Raw genomic sequence first — 13,689 nt, 5'->3', positions numbered from 1 at the left:
GCCACTTCTTTTTAAAGTTTCCAGTGGTCTATCTATGTAGTTTTTAAAATTATATTGTTATTTTAAAGGCACACATGAATATTTTCTCGGGTAGCTTTCCTGAGATTACCATGTAAAAAACATTCAATTATAAAGTCATAGAGGTAGCCAGCTCAAGTATTTTTGCCTTATTCTGTGTATCTTCCTCTGTTGTTTAAGGAATACTCTTACAGATCACCATTTCTTGATTTTCCAATTTGTGATAATATATGTTGATGAGTTCTTCCTACAGCACATGAACATTTAGCCCTCAGCCTGCCCACCCCAAAGCTCTTCCCAGCTTTTGATGACATTCACGTTACTAGGTAAATGTTAGTCTGCATGAGCCATGGTGTTCATGGTTGTAGGTTCTTTTAAGTCTCCCCTTTGCTTCACATTTCTGCCTCATTTGGCCATTTTTCATTGATACATCACAAATTCATCCTCTATATCCAGTGGCCCTGTAGACAGTCTCAGTGTGAGTGATGTGCTCTTTGGTTTGACTCTTTTCCTGGAAATTTTTAAAGTGTTCAGGTTAGGTACCAAGTTTGGTTGGTAGGGCTGCTATCGTGGAGTATCAGATGGGTGATGCAATGTGCAGGAATTCTGTTTCTCATAGTTCTGAATGCTGGCAAAGTGAAGGAGTCAGCAAGAATTGGTTTTTGTAGATGGCTGAACCTCATTGTTTTCATGTGGTCACTGTGTCTTACATCTCTTCCCCCTTCCTCCCACAGGCTCAGGTGCTGTGAGGCTGAGATGCTCTGTAGTTCTCTCTTAAAGATGTCAGTCATTAGATCAGGGCTCACCTTAGAGACCTGATTTTAACATTATTTGCCTCTTTAAAGTCTTGGTCTCCAAATGCAGTAGTATTTCAAATGCTGGAGCTTAGAGCTTTAACATAGGATCTGAGGAAACAACTTAGTCCAGAGGAAGCACACTGCCGATTGATTACACCCGGGACAGCTCCTGACCTGGGCTCTTTCCTCTTGTCTTTTCTTCGAACCCTCTTTAAGACTCCTGGTTCCCAGGGTACGACTTTCATGACTAATTTCCCATTTGGTCAGTTATGTCTTCTCAGAGCTGGGCGGGATGTAAACGGTTTGAATAGCTGAATCACAGAAGTGCATCCGTTTGTTTCTCTGCTCCTGTAGCTGCAGTTCCAGGTGCACACTCCCAGTGCTGCTGTTTGCGACCTCACTGCTGGTTGTTGAAATCTTTTCTGATCTAGAATATTTTTCTGTGCCCTGTAAATTTTTCTCTTGAAGTCTTAGAGTCTTCTATATCTCAGATGTCATAATTTCTATCCGCAATGATACAGACCAAGTGAATCCTTTCAGTCTGGTAAATTGCAAGAAAAAAAATTGAATATTTATTTATGCTTGGTGTTCTGCCTGTGTGTATGTCTGTGTGAGGTTGTCGAATCCTCTGGAACTGGAGTTGCAGACAGTTGTGGGCTGCTGTGTGGGTGCTGGGATTCGAACCCAGGTCCTGGAACAGCAACCACTGTCCTTAACCACTAAACCATCTTATTTAATGCTATTTACTAGCATTAATCCCTAACTCTAAGACAACTTCTAGTTGGATGTTAGATTTCTTTCCTGAGACCTCTCATTTATTTATGATTTTATTTTATTTTTATTTAGCCTTTTCATGTAATTTCTTTTTTTAGTATTTTTCTGATATACCGAGCTAGCCGTGCTGCAGTTGAACCTAGGGCCCCGTGCATGCTAGACATGTGCTCTATTATTGAGTTATACCTCCAGTCCCCTTCTGATCTTAATATCTATATGATTTATATAAACATCGTAAAAATATAAAAGAAGATTTTCTATATGCCTTAAAAAAAAAACCAGACACAGGGTCTCAGCATGTTGTCCAGGCTGGCCTTGAACTCCAAGACTCAAGCAGTCTGCCTGCCCTAGTTCTCCTGAGCTGGGGAGACTCCAGGTACAGGCTCCAATGCCAAGCTCTAAATTTTAATTTCTAAGAGTTAACTCTTTAAAAAAAGAAAAAAACAGCCCTACATTTTAATCTTGACTGTTATGTGTTTAATACACTCACATTAGGAGGGATCACATGTGGAATCCTAATCAAACATCTTTTCTAGTACCACTAATAGTTGCCCAGAATTGTGTCCTGAAAACAAGTTCTTATGTGTTCCTTTCCTCTTGGAAGTGTCAGGTGGTTTATGGCATTGGGGTTCCGTGTTCCTCTCCCTGCCAAGGCTTTTTGTATCTGTCCGCAAGCTGACTTTTCGAGTTCTTCATTGTGTTTTGTATACCCATTTTGTGGTTATACTAGGCCATACACTTTGCCTTGTCTTTAAAGTTGTTCTTTGGTGTGATCTGTCCTGTGGTCTCTGAGCCAGCCACTCATATTCAGCTATATGAACCACTCTAGTCTTTTCCCCCAACCCTACCCCCAATGAATGATCTCTTTCTACACACTGTACCTTGTGTCATTATTTATGTATCATGCTACTCCAGATTCTGTGCCACCATGTCAGAGTCCTTGAACCCATCCTGTATGACAGTTCTTTTTCCAAGGGAGGGTATACCCTCTTTTGCCTTCCCTGCACTTTGGAGGCAGAGACGGGCAGATCTCTGAATTCAAGGGCAGCCTGCTCTACAGAGTGTGTTCCAGGATAGCCAGAGCTACACAGAAGAAATCCTGACTTGAAAAAACAAAACCAAAGATTTCTAAGCCAATTAAGACACTTGACTCTGGACCTACATAGTATGTCTAGTTCCACATCAGGTCTTTTTTTATGACCCCACTTTCAAATAAAGGAGAATGGTACACAATAGGCCATGGGATCAGGCTTTCTGGGCCACTGGTAGAGAAGGTGCAATGATGATCTGGAAAGGTGGAAAATCCAATCCCCTTGGGGAGAATAGGAAGAGCCTAGCAAACAAACACCCTTCCTGTCCTGTTGTGGATTACTTACATAGTGTCACTTAAAGAGCCGTCCAGACTAGAAACACCATGCCAGGCTACCTGCTGTCTTCTTGGCTTCCTAAAGCTGTGCAGCACATTATATCACATGGCTTTGGTCCCCGCTTCAGACCTTTTCTTCACCACTCGTGTATATACCCCAAAGAAAATGCCAGTGACCTAAATTCTTGCCTCAGGGTCTGCTTTCTAGAAGATCTCAGCAGGTGTTTATAGATCCGGCAGTCATGAACATTTAAATTGTTTAACACATGATTGATAGACCTGATCTCTTCTACTGACGGCTTACTACAAACACTTGAGTCCTTTGAGAACACCAATATCAGTTACATTGAGGGTAACAATTTATCAATAACTTTTTGTTCAGGCTTATATTTGCATGACATGGGGATTAAGATTATATTCAATTTAACACACAAGAACAGTCGTGAGTTTACACAAGTTCACAGTAGAACACCCTGTCAAACCTTTTGATCCAACTTGTGTATGCTATATAAAGGTCTCTTGCATCTGAACGAAGCCCGGCCATAGCTCTGAGATGACTTTAAAAAGAAAACTAAAATGCATCTCTTTCTAGATGCACTTCAGTGCTCCCAACAAAGGAAACTCCAGCAGCCCCAAATTCCATCCTCCCAGTTGCTACAGTTTCATAGCTCATGCAGTTTCTTTCTCTTTTCTAAAATGCTGTGCAGTTGGAATTAGTGTGTAGACTTCTGGGTAGGGTTTCTTTCATTTAGATACTGCTTTTGAGGTTGTGCTACAGAATGGATTGGCTGGTCACTCTTCCCTCTGTTGCTGAGTTACTTCATTATATAGTTGTCTTGCACATTGCTTATTCATTGACCAGCTAAAAGATACTTAAGGTCTGATGTTTTTAATTTTAAACTTGCCATAAACCTTTTATGTGTACATTTTTGGGGGTTTGGTTTTTCGAGACAGTGTCTGTGTAGCATTGGTACCTGTCCTGGAACTAGCTCTTGTAGACCAGGCTGGCATCAAACTCGCAGAGATCATCTGCCTCTGCCTCTGCCTCCCCAGTGCTGGGATTAAAGGTGTGTGCTACCACTGCCCAACTCTGTATAGGGTTTTATGTGAACAACTTTTCTTTCCCTTGAGTGTGATAGTGGGATTGCTGCCATGTATGTTTAACTTTATAATAAACTAAAACATCCCAAAACAGATGTACTATTCTGTATCCCATCAAGAAGAGTTGAGTGTCCCGATTACACCCTGACTAACAATTAGTATCGTCAGTGTGTGCATAGGGCAAGGACAACTCTGATGTTTGTTCCTCAGAGGCACTGTCTACTGTTCTTCAGAGGTATGTCCACTTTGGATTTGGGTTTGGTTTGGGGGTTTTTTGTTTTGTTTTTTGGTTGTTGGAGGCAGGGTTTCTTTGTGTAGCACTGATTGTTCTGGAACTCTATGTAGACCAGGCTGGCCTCAAACTCAACAGAGATCTGCCTGCCTCTGCCTCCTGAGTCCTGGCGTTAAAGGCGTGCACCACCACCGCCTGGCATTTTGTTTTGTTTTTAAGATGGTGTTTCATTGGCATAGAGCTTCCCAGAGATCCACCTGTCCCCACTTCTTCATCCCCTTAAGGACTGAGCTATTTAACTCAAATTTTAGCAATTTTGATTTTAAAATATGTTGTCTCACTGTATTTTTTAAATTTATTTTGCATAAAGTGTTCTGTCTGCTTGTATCCTTGCAGGCCAGAAGAGGGCACCAGATCTCATTATAGATGATTGTGAGCCACCATGTGGTTGTTGGGAATTGAACTCTGAACCTTTAGAAGAGCAGTCAGTGCTCTTAACCACCCCCATCTCACTGTGGTTTTTTTTTTTAATTTTAAATATACAATTGGCATTCATTATACATGTTTAAAATTGCTTTGGTGTATTTGTATGCATATCTATATTTGAGACCACAGTGAACCTAGAACATATCTGTAACCCTTTCCACCCACACCTTTTCCAAAGAATTGCCTATCTGAAATGGCCTTATAGATTTGTTTCATGTAAATGGAATCAATGTGAACTCTTTATATGTCTGGCTGCTGGTCATTCAACGTCATTGGGTTTATCCCTGTCACAGAATGAAGCAGTACTGTAGCAGCCTGGGATGCCAGAACAGTCTAACTTCTGGTCCAGACTTCATTAGTAACAGAAGGCCCTTTAATATATTGACCCCATGAATCATATTGCCATATACACCAATTGTAAAAACCCAAGGTGTGTTTTCTGGGCCTTCTTGGCTACAACGGAAGTGGAGCAAATGTAGGCAAGATTTCTTCCACTTTGGGCAGCTTTGCTGAGTCTTGGGAGGGAAGCTCACAATTGACTCCAGGCCTGTGGCATGTCTGCTTGTTTGTAATTATATGGGGGATATTCTGTTCTCTTGACTTGGCAGCTTTGCTGAATCTTGGGAGAGCAGCTCACAATGGACTCCAGATCTGTGGCATGTCTACTTGTTTGTAATTATATGGGGATATACCAATGCAGTGAACCTGCTACACACTAGCTTTGCCTTGGGAATGTTTTCACTTTGTGTCTATTTGTGCTTGTACATGAAAGCCAGAGGACAACTTCAAATAGCATTCCTCAGGAACCATCCATCTTTGTCTCATGTTTGAGATCGCATCTCACCATGAAGCTGTGACTGACCTGGAACTCACAGAGATCTCCCTGCCTCTCCCTCCAAGTGTTGGGATTAAAGGTATGGACACCCAGTCCAATCTATCTCTTTTTGAGACAGGTCTTGTAGTAATTTGGAATTTATCAAGTGCTGGGCGGTGGTAGCGCAGGCCTTTAATACTAGCACTCAGGAGGCAGAGGCAGGTGGATCTCTGTGAGTTTGAGGCCAGCCTGGTCTACAAGAGCTAGTTCCAGGACAGGCTCTAAAGCTACAGAGAAACCCTGTCTCAAAAAACAAACAAACAAAAAAACCAAAACAACAACAAAAAAGAACTTAATCAGATAAGCTAGGCCAGCTGGCCTATGAGCTGGGTGGTGCCACTGTTTCTGCCTCCCTTGAGCTGGGGTTATAAGCATGCAATGCCACACAGAGCTTTTTTTTTTTAGTGTGGGATTTTTATTTTAAGTTGTATCTAGAGATCCAACCCAGTTTTCCAACTTGCAAGGCAAGAACTTTAGCAGTTGGGTTATATCCCCATGCTCACTTCAATTTTTTAAAGCAGTAAACCCTTGCAAAGTGCTTGTATCATTTTACATACAGAAAACTTTGTTTTTGAGACGGGATTCTCTGACTGTCTGGTTTCTCTGGATTTCTGACTGTCCTGGAACTAGCTCTGTAGACCAGGCTGGCCTCAAACTCACAGAGATCTGCCTGGCTCTGCCTTCTGAGTGCTGGAGTTCTTAAACTGTTGTCTGAAGTGCTGCTCTCCCGGATATACACAGGGACTTCCTTTTTGACTTTCCCCAGTCACTGATTCAAACTATGCTTTTGGTGTCCTTTCTTCATTATCCTAAATACAGCAGTCTAGCATACCTACCCTTGCATTTATCTTTATTGCACATATCACTATACACCTTCCATGCAAAGAAAACCATAAAGAGGGGCTGGAGAGATGGCTCAGAGGTGAGAGCACTGACTGCTTTTCCAGAGGTCCTGAGTTCAATTCCCAGCAACCACATGGTGGCTCACAACCATCAGTAATGAAATCTGGTGCCTTCTCCTGGCCTATAGGCATGGAGGCTAAACACTGTGTACATAATAAATAAATAATTAGTTAATTATTTTTTTTAAAAAAAAGAAAACCATAAAGATAAACTCCAAACAAGGAAAATGGGAAGCAAGTTATGTCACGTTTAGTCTAGCTGGAAGGCTCAGGGATTACACATCACCTTCCTAAACTACTCTAGATAAAGAGATCGTACTTCATGTTAAGTCTTGGAAGCAAACCATTGAGGGCTGTGGTGTCCAGGAATGCTCCCCATGACTGCCAGAACAGCACAGAGTCCCCATAGTGGGATCTCTAGTAGTGGAAAGGTGTACTCACTTCATTAGGAATAATACTTTTCTTTTAACAGGAAGGAAGTGGGGGACATCTCTCGAAAGCCACAACATAAACCTTTAGTTGACATCAATTTCCAGCCTCTACCCATGGCATGGATCCCTTCCACAGGAAGGTTCCATCAAGACTGCTCCCCTTTGCATCCACATGCTGCCCTCGTGGGTGAGGAGTCTGCAGAAGCACCCTCAGGATGATCACCCCCTTTACTTGGGCGGAGATCCGGCACTTTTGAAGTGGCGAGTTTTGTTTCCAAAACTGAGACAGGAAACTGACAGTGAGTTGCGCCAGCACGAAGGGCACTTCCTTCTGCACAACCACATCGTTGTCGTCATTCTGTGTCTCTTCCCTCAGGTTCCTGGTGGAGAGCTTTGTGGCATCCAGGTGGGAGAGGAGTCAGACGGTCTAGATGCCACCTGCGTGACCCTATGCCATAAAGTTAAGGCTTTCGCTTCAGCTCTGATTCCTCCTGTTGCTAATACCTCACTGGGTGAGGTGTTTTGGGAGTTTTTGTGTGCTTTGTTTTGTTTTAAACGGCTTCTTTTGATTAGGGATTTTGGTCAGAGTCTCTAGGACTAAATAAGCAAGAGATATTGATAAAGTTCAACATGGTGAGAAGTGGGAGCTGTATCTAACTATTTTAAGGTTTTCTTAAATGGTTACACCAAGAGCAAACTATCTCGAGCATGCCAAGGATTCTTCTCCCCATTGTTAAAAACAAAACAAAACCAAGAAGGGGGGGGAACAGCACATTTTTTTCAATCTGTTGGAAAGATTTTGTTTGATTAGCCGGCAGTGGTGACACAAGCCTTTAATCCCAGCATTTGGGAGGCAGAGACAGGCGGGTCTCAGTGAGTTTGAGGCCAGCCTGGTCTACAAGAGCTAATTCCAGGACAGGCTACAAAGCTACAGAGAAACCCTGTCTCAAAAAACATTACAATGACCAGATTGTAGGTCACAAAGTACTTTAAGAGGACAGCAATAATCGCAGTAAACAACAGTAAGCTGCCAGAATACACCCTCTGTAACTGACGCCATGTTGACCATAGCTTTCTGTACACTGTATTTGACATTAGCAAGAGTAGAGATAGAATGTGTATCAAGAAACTATTCCCCCACCCCTTAAAAAAAAAAAAACCACTTAAACAATTCCAGCAAATCAGAAATGAAATTTAACTTTGTGGTATTTGTTCTTTTCTCATTGTGCATGTTTTTTTAAAAACCTGTCAGTGCTGCATGCATCTAATCCCAAGCCCATGTGAGGGAAGAGCAAGAGTCTGAGTTCCAGGACAGTCTAGGCTACATGATGAAACCTTCCAGAAAGCCAAGTAATTACAACAGCAACAAAAGAGTTGGCACTGTTGCATCATCTTTCAGTGACCAAGAACTTTCTTTTTTGCTGAAAGAAATCCTCTCTGTTTTGCAAAATAAAGAAAAACTCCACGGTTTAACTGTGTTTCCATGTTTTGCGCTCAGGAGATGTAACCTGTCCTTGCTCTTTCCATTGCTGTCAGCATCACAGCTGATTTCCGGGGAGGGAAGGCAGTGCTGGGGAGGGATGCCAGGGTTTTCTGCTGAGTCATACCCAGAGCCAAGAGTGAGCCCAGATGCTCTGCTGCAGGCTGCTGCAGGCTGTGAAGCTGCCCTACTTATCCCTAGCTGACTGGTGCTGACCCTAAATGTCCTCAAGTGGTGCAGATGTCACTGTCTGGCCTGTCTCCTAGTCTATACTGAACAAGGCTCCCCTTGCAAACAATAACCCAAATAAACCCACAGTGTTTTGGAAAAACAAGACATTTAAGCAATTAGGGAAAAAAGCGCTTCTCATTGTGCCTAACTTAGCTATTGGACAGGGTTCCTCTTGGGGCCCCAGACTGACTTTACTTTCAAGACATCTTATTGGCCATGGGCTTCTGCAGCATGCCACCTGCACACATGGGACCCTTGTATTCCCAGCTAAAATGCATCCACATGGCCTCACGTGCATCTGGAATGGAATATCTGCACTACTTGACTGTATTCTGGGTCCTGTATAGCCAGGTCCCTGCTGCTGTTAGACACACGTGCCTTTAAGGGCCCTCTTCCCAAGGGCTGTCTCAGGAGCTTTCCTGCTTCTCTCCCCTCAGTGTTCAGGAGATGAAGCTTTTCTGAAGTGTTGGCTCTGCTCAGCTCATCCTTCTGAGAAGCCTCACTGTGCTGACATCCCAGCATCTTCTCCACTGGACCTTGTCACAGCTCTGAGAGTGTCCCATTCTCTGCTGGCATGAAAACTTCCTCAAAGTAAGATCCTGCCATAGCCTTCGCTCCACCTTGCTCAGAGCCTGCTTCTCTGGCTAAGGTGGCTCTGGAGGAAATGGGGCCTTCAGCCCAGGGTTGGAGGCAGAGGCAGAGACACCTTCCACAGGGACACTGTAGAGACAGATGTCGCTCTCTCTTGTAGGAGAGCAACACCTTGGATCACCCATGTGGGAAGCATGATGTTCAAGCTCTGAGCAGGCCCTGAACTCAGGCAGCTGTGCCCTGTCTAGTGCCCGCCATCTGGATGGCACCATAGCTGGGGCTGAAAAGGACACTAGCGCTGACTGAGGCTGGTGGTGAGGAGGCAGGGACAGAAGGGCAGTGTGGGGACCCCTAGGATTTATTTTATCAGGACCAGGCACAGCATGGACAGAGAAAAGTCCAGCTACAGTACTTGTTGCTGTGACAGGACATGGGAGCCCAGTGTGTGTGCATCCCAACACCAGGCTGCTCTGAGCAGTTATGTGCAGGACCAGGCTGGCCTTGAAGGAGGACAGAGATAGCTGCAGTCTGGAGGAAGCAGTGCAGGTGACAGGCCTTCCACGGGGATGAAAACTGTTGAGCATCCACATTCCACTGTGCTCTACAAATTATTAACACAGAGTTCACAAGGTGAATAGGGGTGGCTTCCTGGATATCACTGGAGAACTCTGTGACCCTGGGCTTTATGATTAACAAATATCCAGGAGCCAACCAGTGAGGTGCCAACTCAGGTCTGCTCACCAGTTGTTAGGCAGACCCGGACTGTACTGCATTCGACCAGAGGCTGATGCCCTTCCAGACACTCTTGGTTGTACAGTAGCAGGTAAGGCTGGCAGCACTGTGGGGAGAATGTCAGCATGGAACTGGAGTCCTAGAACTGCCTGAGGGCTCAAGGATAAAAGTTTGCAGCAATGGGTGGTTTTGTTTGTTTATTTCTGCCAGCTCTGTCATCTAAAGTTTTATAATCCTTGGGAAGGAGATCTGCAGGAAAACACCTGGAAACACAGAATGCCTGTAATTCATAGTCCACAGACAGTGACCTAATGGGTGCATGGGGTCCATTTGCAGCACTGGGCTTGTTTATGTACCCAGAGCTGCAGAAGGCTGAAGAAGGGTGTAGTCAGGTGTTGCTGGACAGACATCCTCCCAATGTCAGTGTCTGCTTCCTGTCTGGTGACAGCAGGAAGATACACCCTTGAAGAGAGGCTAAATGGGTCTTAGGAGGTTGGGAGGCAGAAGGTCGGGGATTTACATGATTTCTTTCCTCTTCATGCCTCAGGGAAAGTGCCAGGCAGGTATACCTGTCTCTCCTGGATGCCGAGATTTGAGACCCAGAAATCTGCCATGGCTCTTTATCACATCCGCCAGTACCAGGACAGTGACTATAAAAGTGTCCTGGATTTGTTCATAAGAGGCATGGAGGAGCACATCCCCACCACCTTCCGCCACCTGCTTACGCTGCCCCGGACCCTCCTGCTATTACTTGGGGTGCCGCTTGCCATGGTCCTCATGTCTGACTCCTGGCTGGTAGCTGCTATAAGCATCTTGTTTCTGCTCATTCTGCTGAAGCTCCTTGCCAGACATCCCTGGAAGGAGTATGTGGCCAAGTGTTTGCATACAGACATGATTGACATCACCAAGTCCTACCTGAATGCCCGTGGCTCTTTCTGGGTGGCTGAGTCTGGGGGAGAGGTGGTGGGCATCGTGGGTTGTCTGCCAGTCAAGGATCCCCCATTAGGGAGGAAGCAGATGGAGCTCTTTCACCTGTCTGTGTCATCACAGCATCGAGGACAGGGGATAGCAAAAGCACTGATCAGAACTCTCCTCCAGTTTGCACGGGACCAGGGCTGCAGTGATGTTATCCTTGGGACCAGTGTCTTGCAGCGAGATGCTATGGCCCTCTACCTGAACATGGGCTTTAGGAGAATAGATCGGTACTTCTTGAGTATATACTGGAGGTTAGTAGATAATCCTACAATTCAATTAAAGTATTCCCTCCCTTCTGCCTAGTAAGTGGACTGGGACCTTAGTGTCTGTGCAGCAAACAGGCCCCGCTCCATGTTCCAGGAACCAGTGAACCCTGTCATGTCAGTGTAATGAACAATAAAAGCTCGTTGGTGGTGCACACCAGATTGTAATGCATGTGATTGCTGTATTGGGGGTTTTGAGGTCCTGCTACACTCTTGGTTTCTGCGGTGCCTGTGTTTCATATACCTAGCCTCATATTAATGATGCATTATGGACAATGTAAAATACTAATGCTTGTATTTCACTTTCGAGTTTGTAGACCAGAAGTTTCCGTAGGGCTGGAGGGGTCAGCTCACCTAGCCTCAGCACACATGTGGGAGCATCTAAGTTGGCTGAAAGTGCCAGATATCTGTGTGCTGTCCTATCCCAGCAGATTAGCTGGGCAAGGCTCGGGGTCTTTGCAGAGCAGGCATGCTAGGGGGAGGCAGAAACAAAGGTTTCCCAAGCACTGCAGGTGTTAGCTGAGGACATGCCAGACTCGGGGACAAATGTAGTCTGTGCTCTGTAGGGTCCCAGAGCAGAAGCCGGGCGTGGAACTGAGAGAAGTCCCAACAGATATGCTGTCATGGCAGGGTAGGAAGTCGGCTAGGACAGCTGAGGACTGATTCTATGGGGAAGACCTGGATGTAACTGACACCTCGTGGTGACCAGGCTTGTAGAGTTGCTGTGGGCAGTCTCACAGGGCAACAGCACGTGAGGGAGGCCAAGCAGACAGCTCTGCACTCCCAAGCAGATATGGGGATGGAGCACCCTACAGCGCACACTCCTGGAATCTAGGTTGGACCCAGTCTGAGTTCAAAGGCCCAGGGATTCCAGAGACTCAGGTGCCTGCTTGTGCCACCTTACAACCCTGATACAGGCTGCGCTGGGCTGTGACTCTGAGCTTATACATGCAAGGCTGTCTCTCTTCTAGCTAGTTCATCTGTAACACTGGGGTGTTAGAGATGGTGGGTGGGGTATCTTGCCATGTCTCCCAACATAGGCTAAAGACTGCTGATCACAGAGCTCCAGGAGCCCTGAGTCAGTAAATTGTCTCACTGTGCAATATTGGGGCTGCTTTTTCATCTTGGCATTACTACTGATAACAGTTAAACTCGAGAGGAGTCAGCCAAATCAAGCCTGCCCTGGACTGCTGGCAAACCTTGTCATGGACCAATTTCAACTATACAGAGACCCCTTGCTATGTCATTCCAAACACAGGTGACTTGATTACTGGGGTTATATGCCTCACTCTTTCTTGCTACATGGCTCTCCTTGACTCTGGCCTTCATGGTCACCAGAGTAGGAATTCTGTCCATCCTCACCCAGGACAGCCTCCTTGGGATTCTGGGAGATCTATCTCTCCCAAAGACCACCAGTATCCACAAGAGGGGACTGCACTCCCCTGAGCTAAAGTTCCAGCTGCACAATCGATGTGGTCCCTTGTGACCGCCCATGAGGCAGGATGCTGAGACCATGCAGCATCTCTCCATAGTAACTAGAAGAGAATCAAGACTTCTTTCCTTTCGAAGAATCCTGGGGAAGTTTCACTTGCTCTGCATCATATTCTGCCCCCCCCCAGCATAGTCAGGTGCAACTCAGAAGGGGATTCTGGGTATGGGGTACCTAGAGAACAACCCCAGAACTGAACTGTGAGAGGTCACCATGGCTTTGAAGTTCAAGAGGGGACCAAAAGGTGGAATTGACTACATGTGGGAAGAACATGGAGTCACCGTTTTTGAAGTTGTTAGAATAAAATGAGGTGAATAGTATCTGCCACTTACATGTATTTGATTTTAAGTCACTATGCCACCCTCAGAGCTCCTGTTCAGCGATGTAACAATGTAAAAGCCCAGGTCAGAAGTCCTCCAGAAGACAGGGCTCCTAGACTCCTGTTGGAGTTTTTTTTTTTTTTTTTTTTTCTGATCCCAGTGCCATGGAGATAAGAGCTGCTTGAAGTGCTGAGCCAGTGAGCTTTGGACTGGCTGTCACTGTGGCCTAACCAACCCCCAGTCCAGAGACCACGCCTCAGCTCCAGCACTGCACACTACCTGTCCAAATCAAGGTTTACCGGAGAGAGGCGTGTCCTCTGTACCGGCTGTCAGACTACAAGGGTGGTGTTAAGTGCAGCAGGAGCCAGATGACCTTTGTGGTGGAAAGAATTTCTCTGGGTCTTCAGAAGGCTTTGGTAACCGTTGACCAGGCCTATCTTCACTGATTCAATAAAATAAAAGATAAAGTGAAAGAAAAATGAAACCATCAAATATGGTTAAATACTAGTTACATGATTTTGAGACTTAGTTAATATTGCTATACTATTTTACCTGTCCTGCACTAAGACATACACACCTAAGGTTGTTATGAGAAGGGGTTTATTTATTTGAGACAGAATTTGACAT

The 13,689-nt window shown here is 45.2% G+C and overlaps 1 protein-coding gene across 1 annotated transcript; it reads left to right on the top strand.

Moving 5' to 3' along the window:
* Window positions 1-9,264: 9,264 nt before the first annotated feature.
* Window positions 9,265-11,421, top strand: LOC146894141 (N-acetyltransferase 8F1-like). Its single transcript, XM_087907094.1, has 3 exons — window positions 9,265-9,283; window positions 9,988-10,106; window positions 10,563-11,421. Exons 1-3 carry the CDS (start codon window positions 9,267-9,269, stop codon window positions 11,291-11,293), a joined length of 867 nt encoding a protein of 288 aa, XP_087763220.1. The 5' UTR covers window positions 9,265-9,266; the 3' UTR covers window positions 11,294-11,421.
* The last annotated feature ends 2,268 nt before the right edge of the window (window positions 11,422-13,689 follow it).

The sequence above is a fragment of the Myodes glareolus genome, chromosome 6 (genome assembly GCF_982192425.1).
Source record: "Myodes glareolus chromosome 6, mMyoGla1.1, whole genome shotgun sequence".
Lineage (NCBI taxonomy): Eukaryota > Metazoa > Chordata > Mammalia > Rodentia > Cricetidae > Myodes > Myodes glareolus.
This window is presented reverse-complemented; position numbering and strand designations above follow the sequence as displayed.

Bases quoted from the DNA above. Each gene is read 5' to 3' on its own strand.
- LOC146894141 (XM_087907094.1), top strand. The intron at 10,107-10,562 runs GTAAGGCTGGCA...TTCATGCCTCAG, and splicing joins TCTTGGTTGTACAGTAGCAG to GGAAAGTGCCAGGCAGGTAT.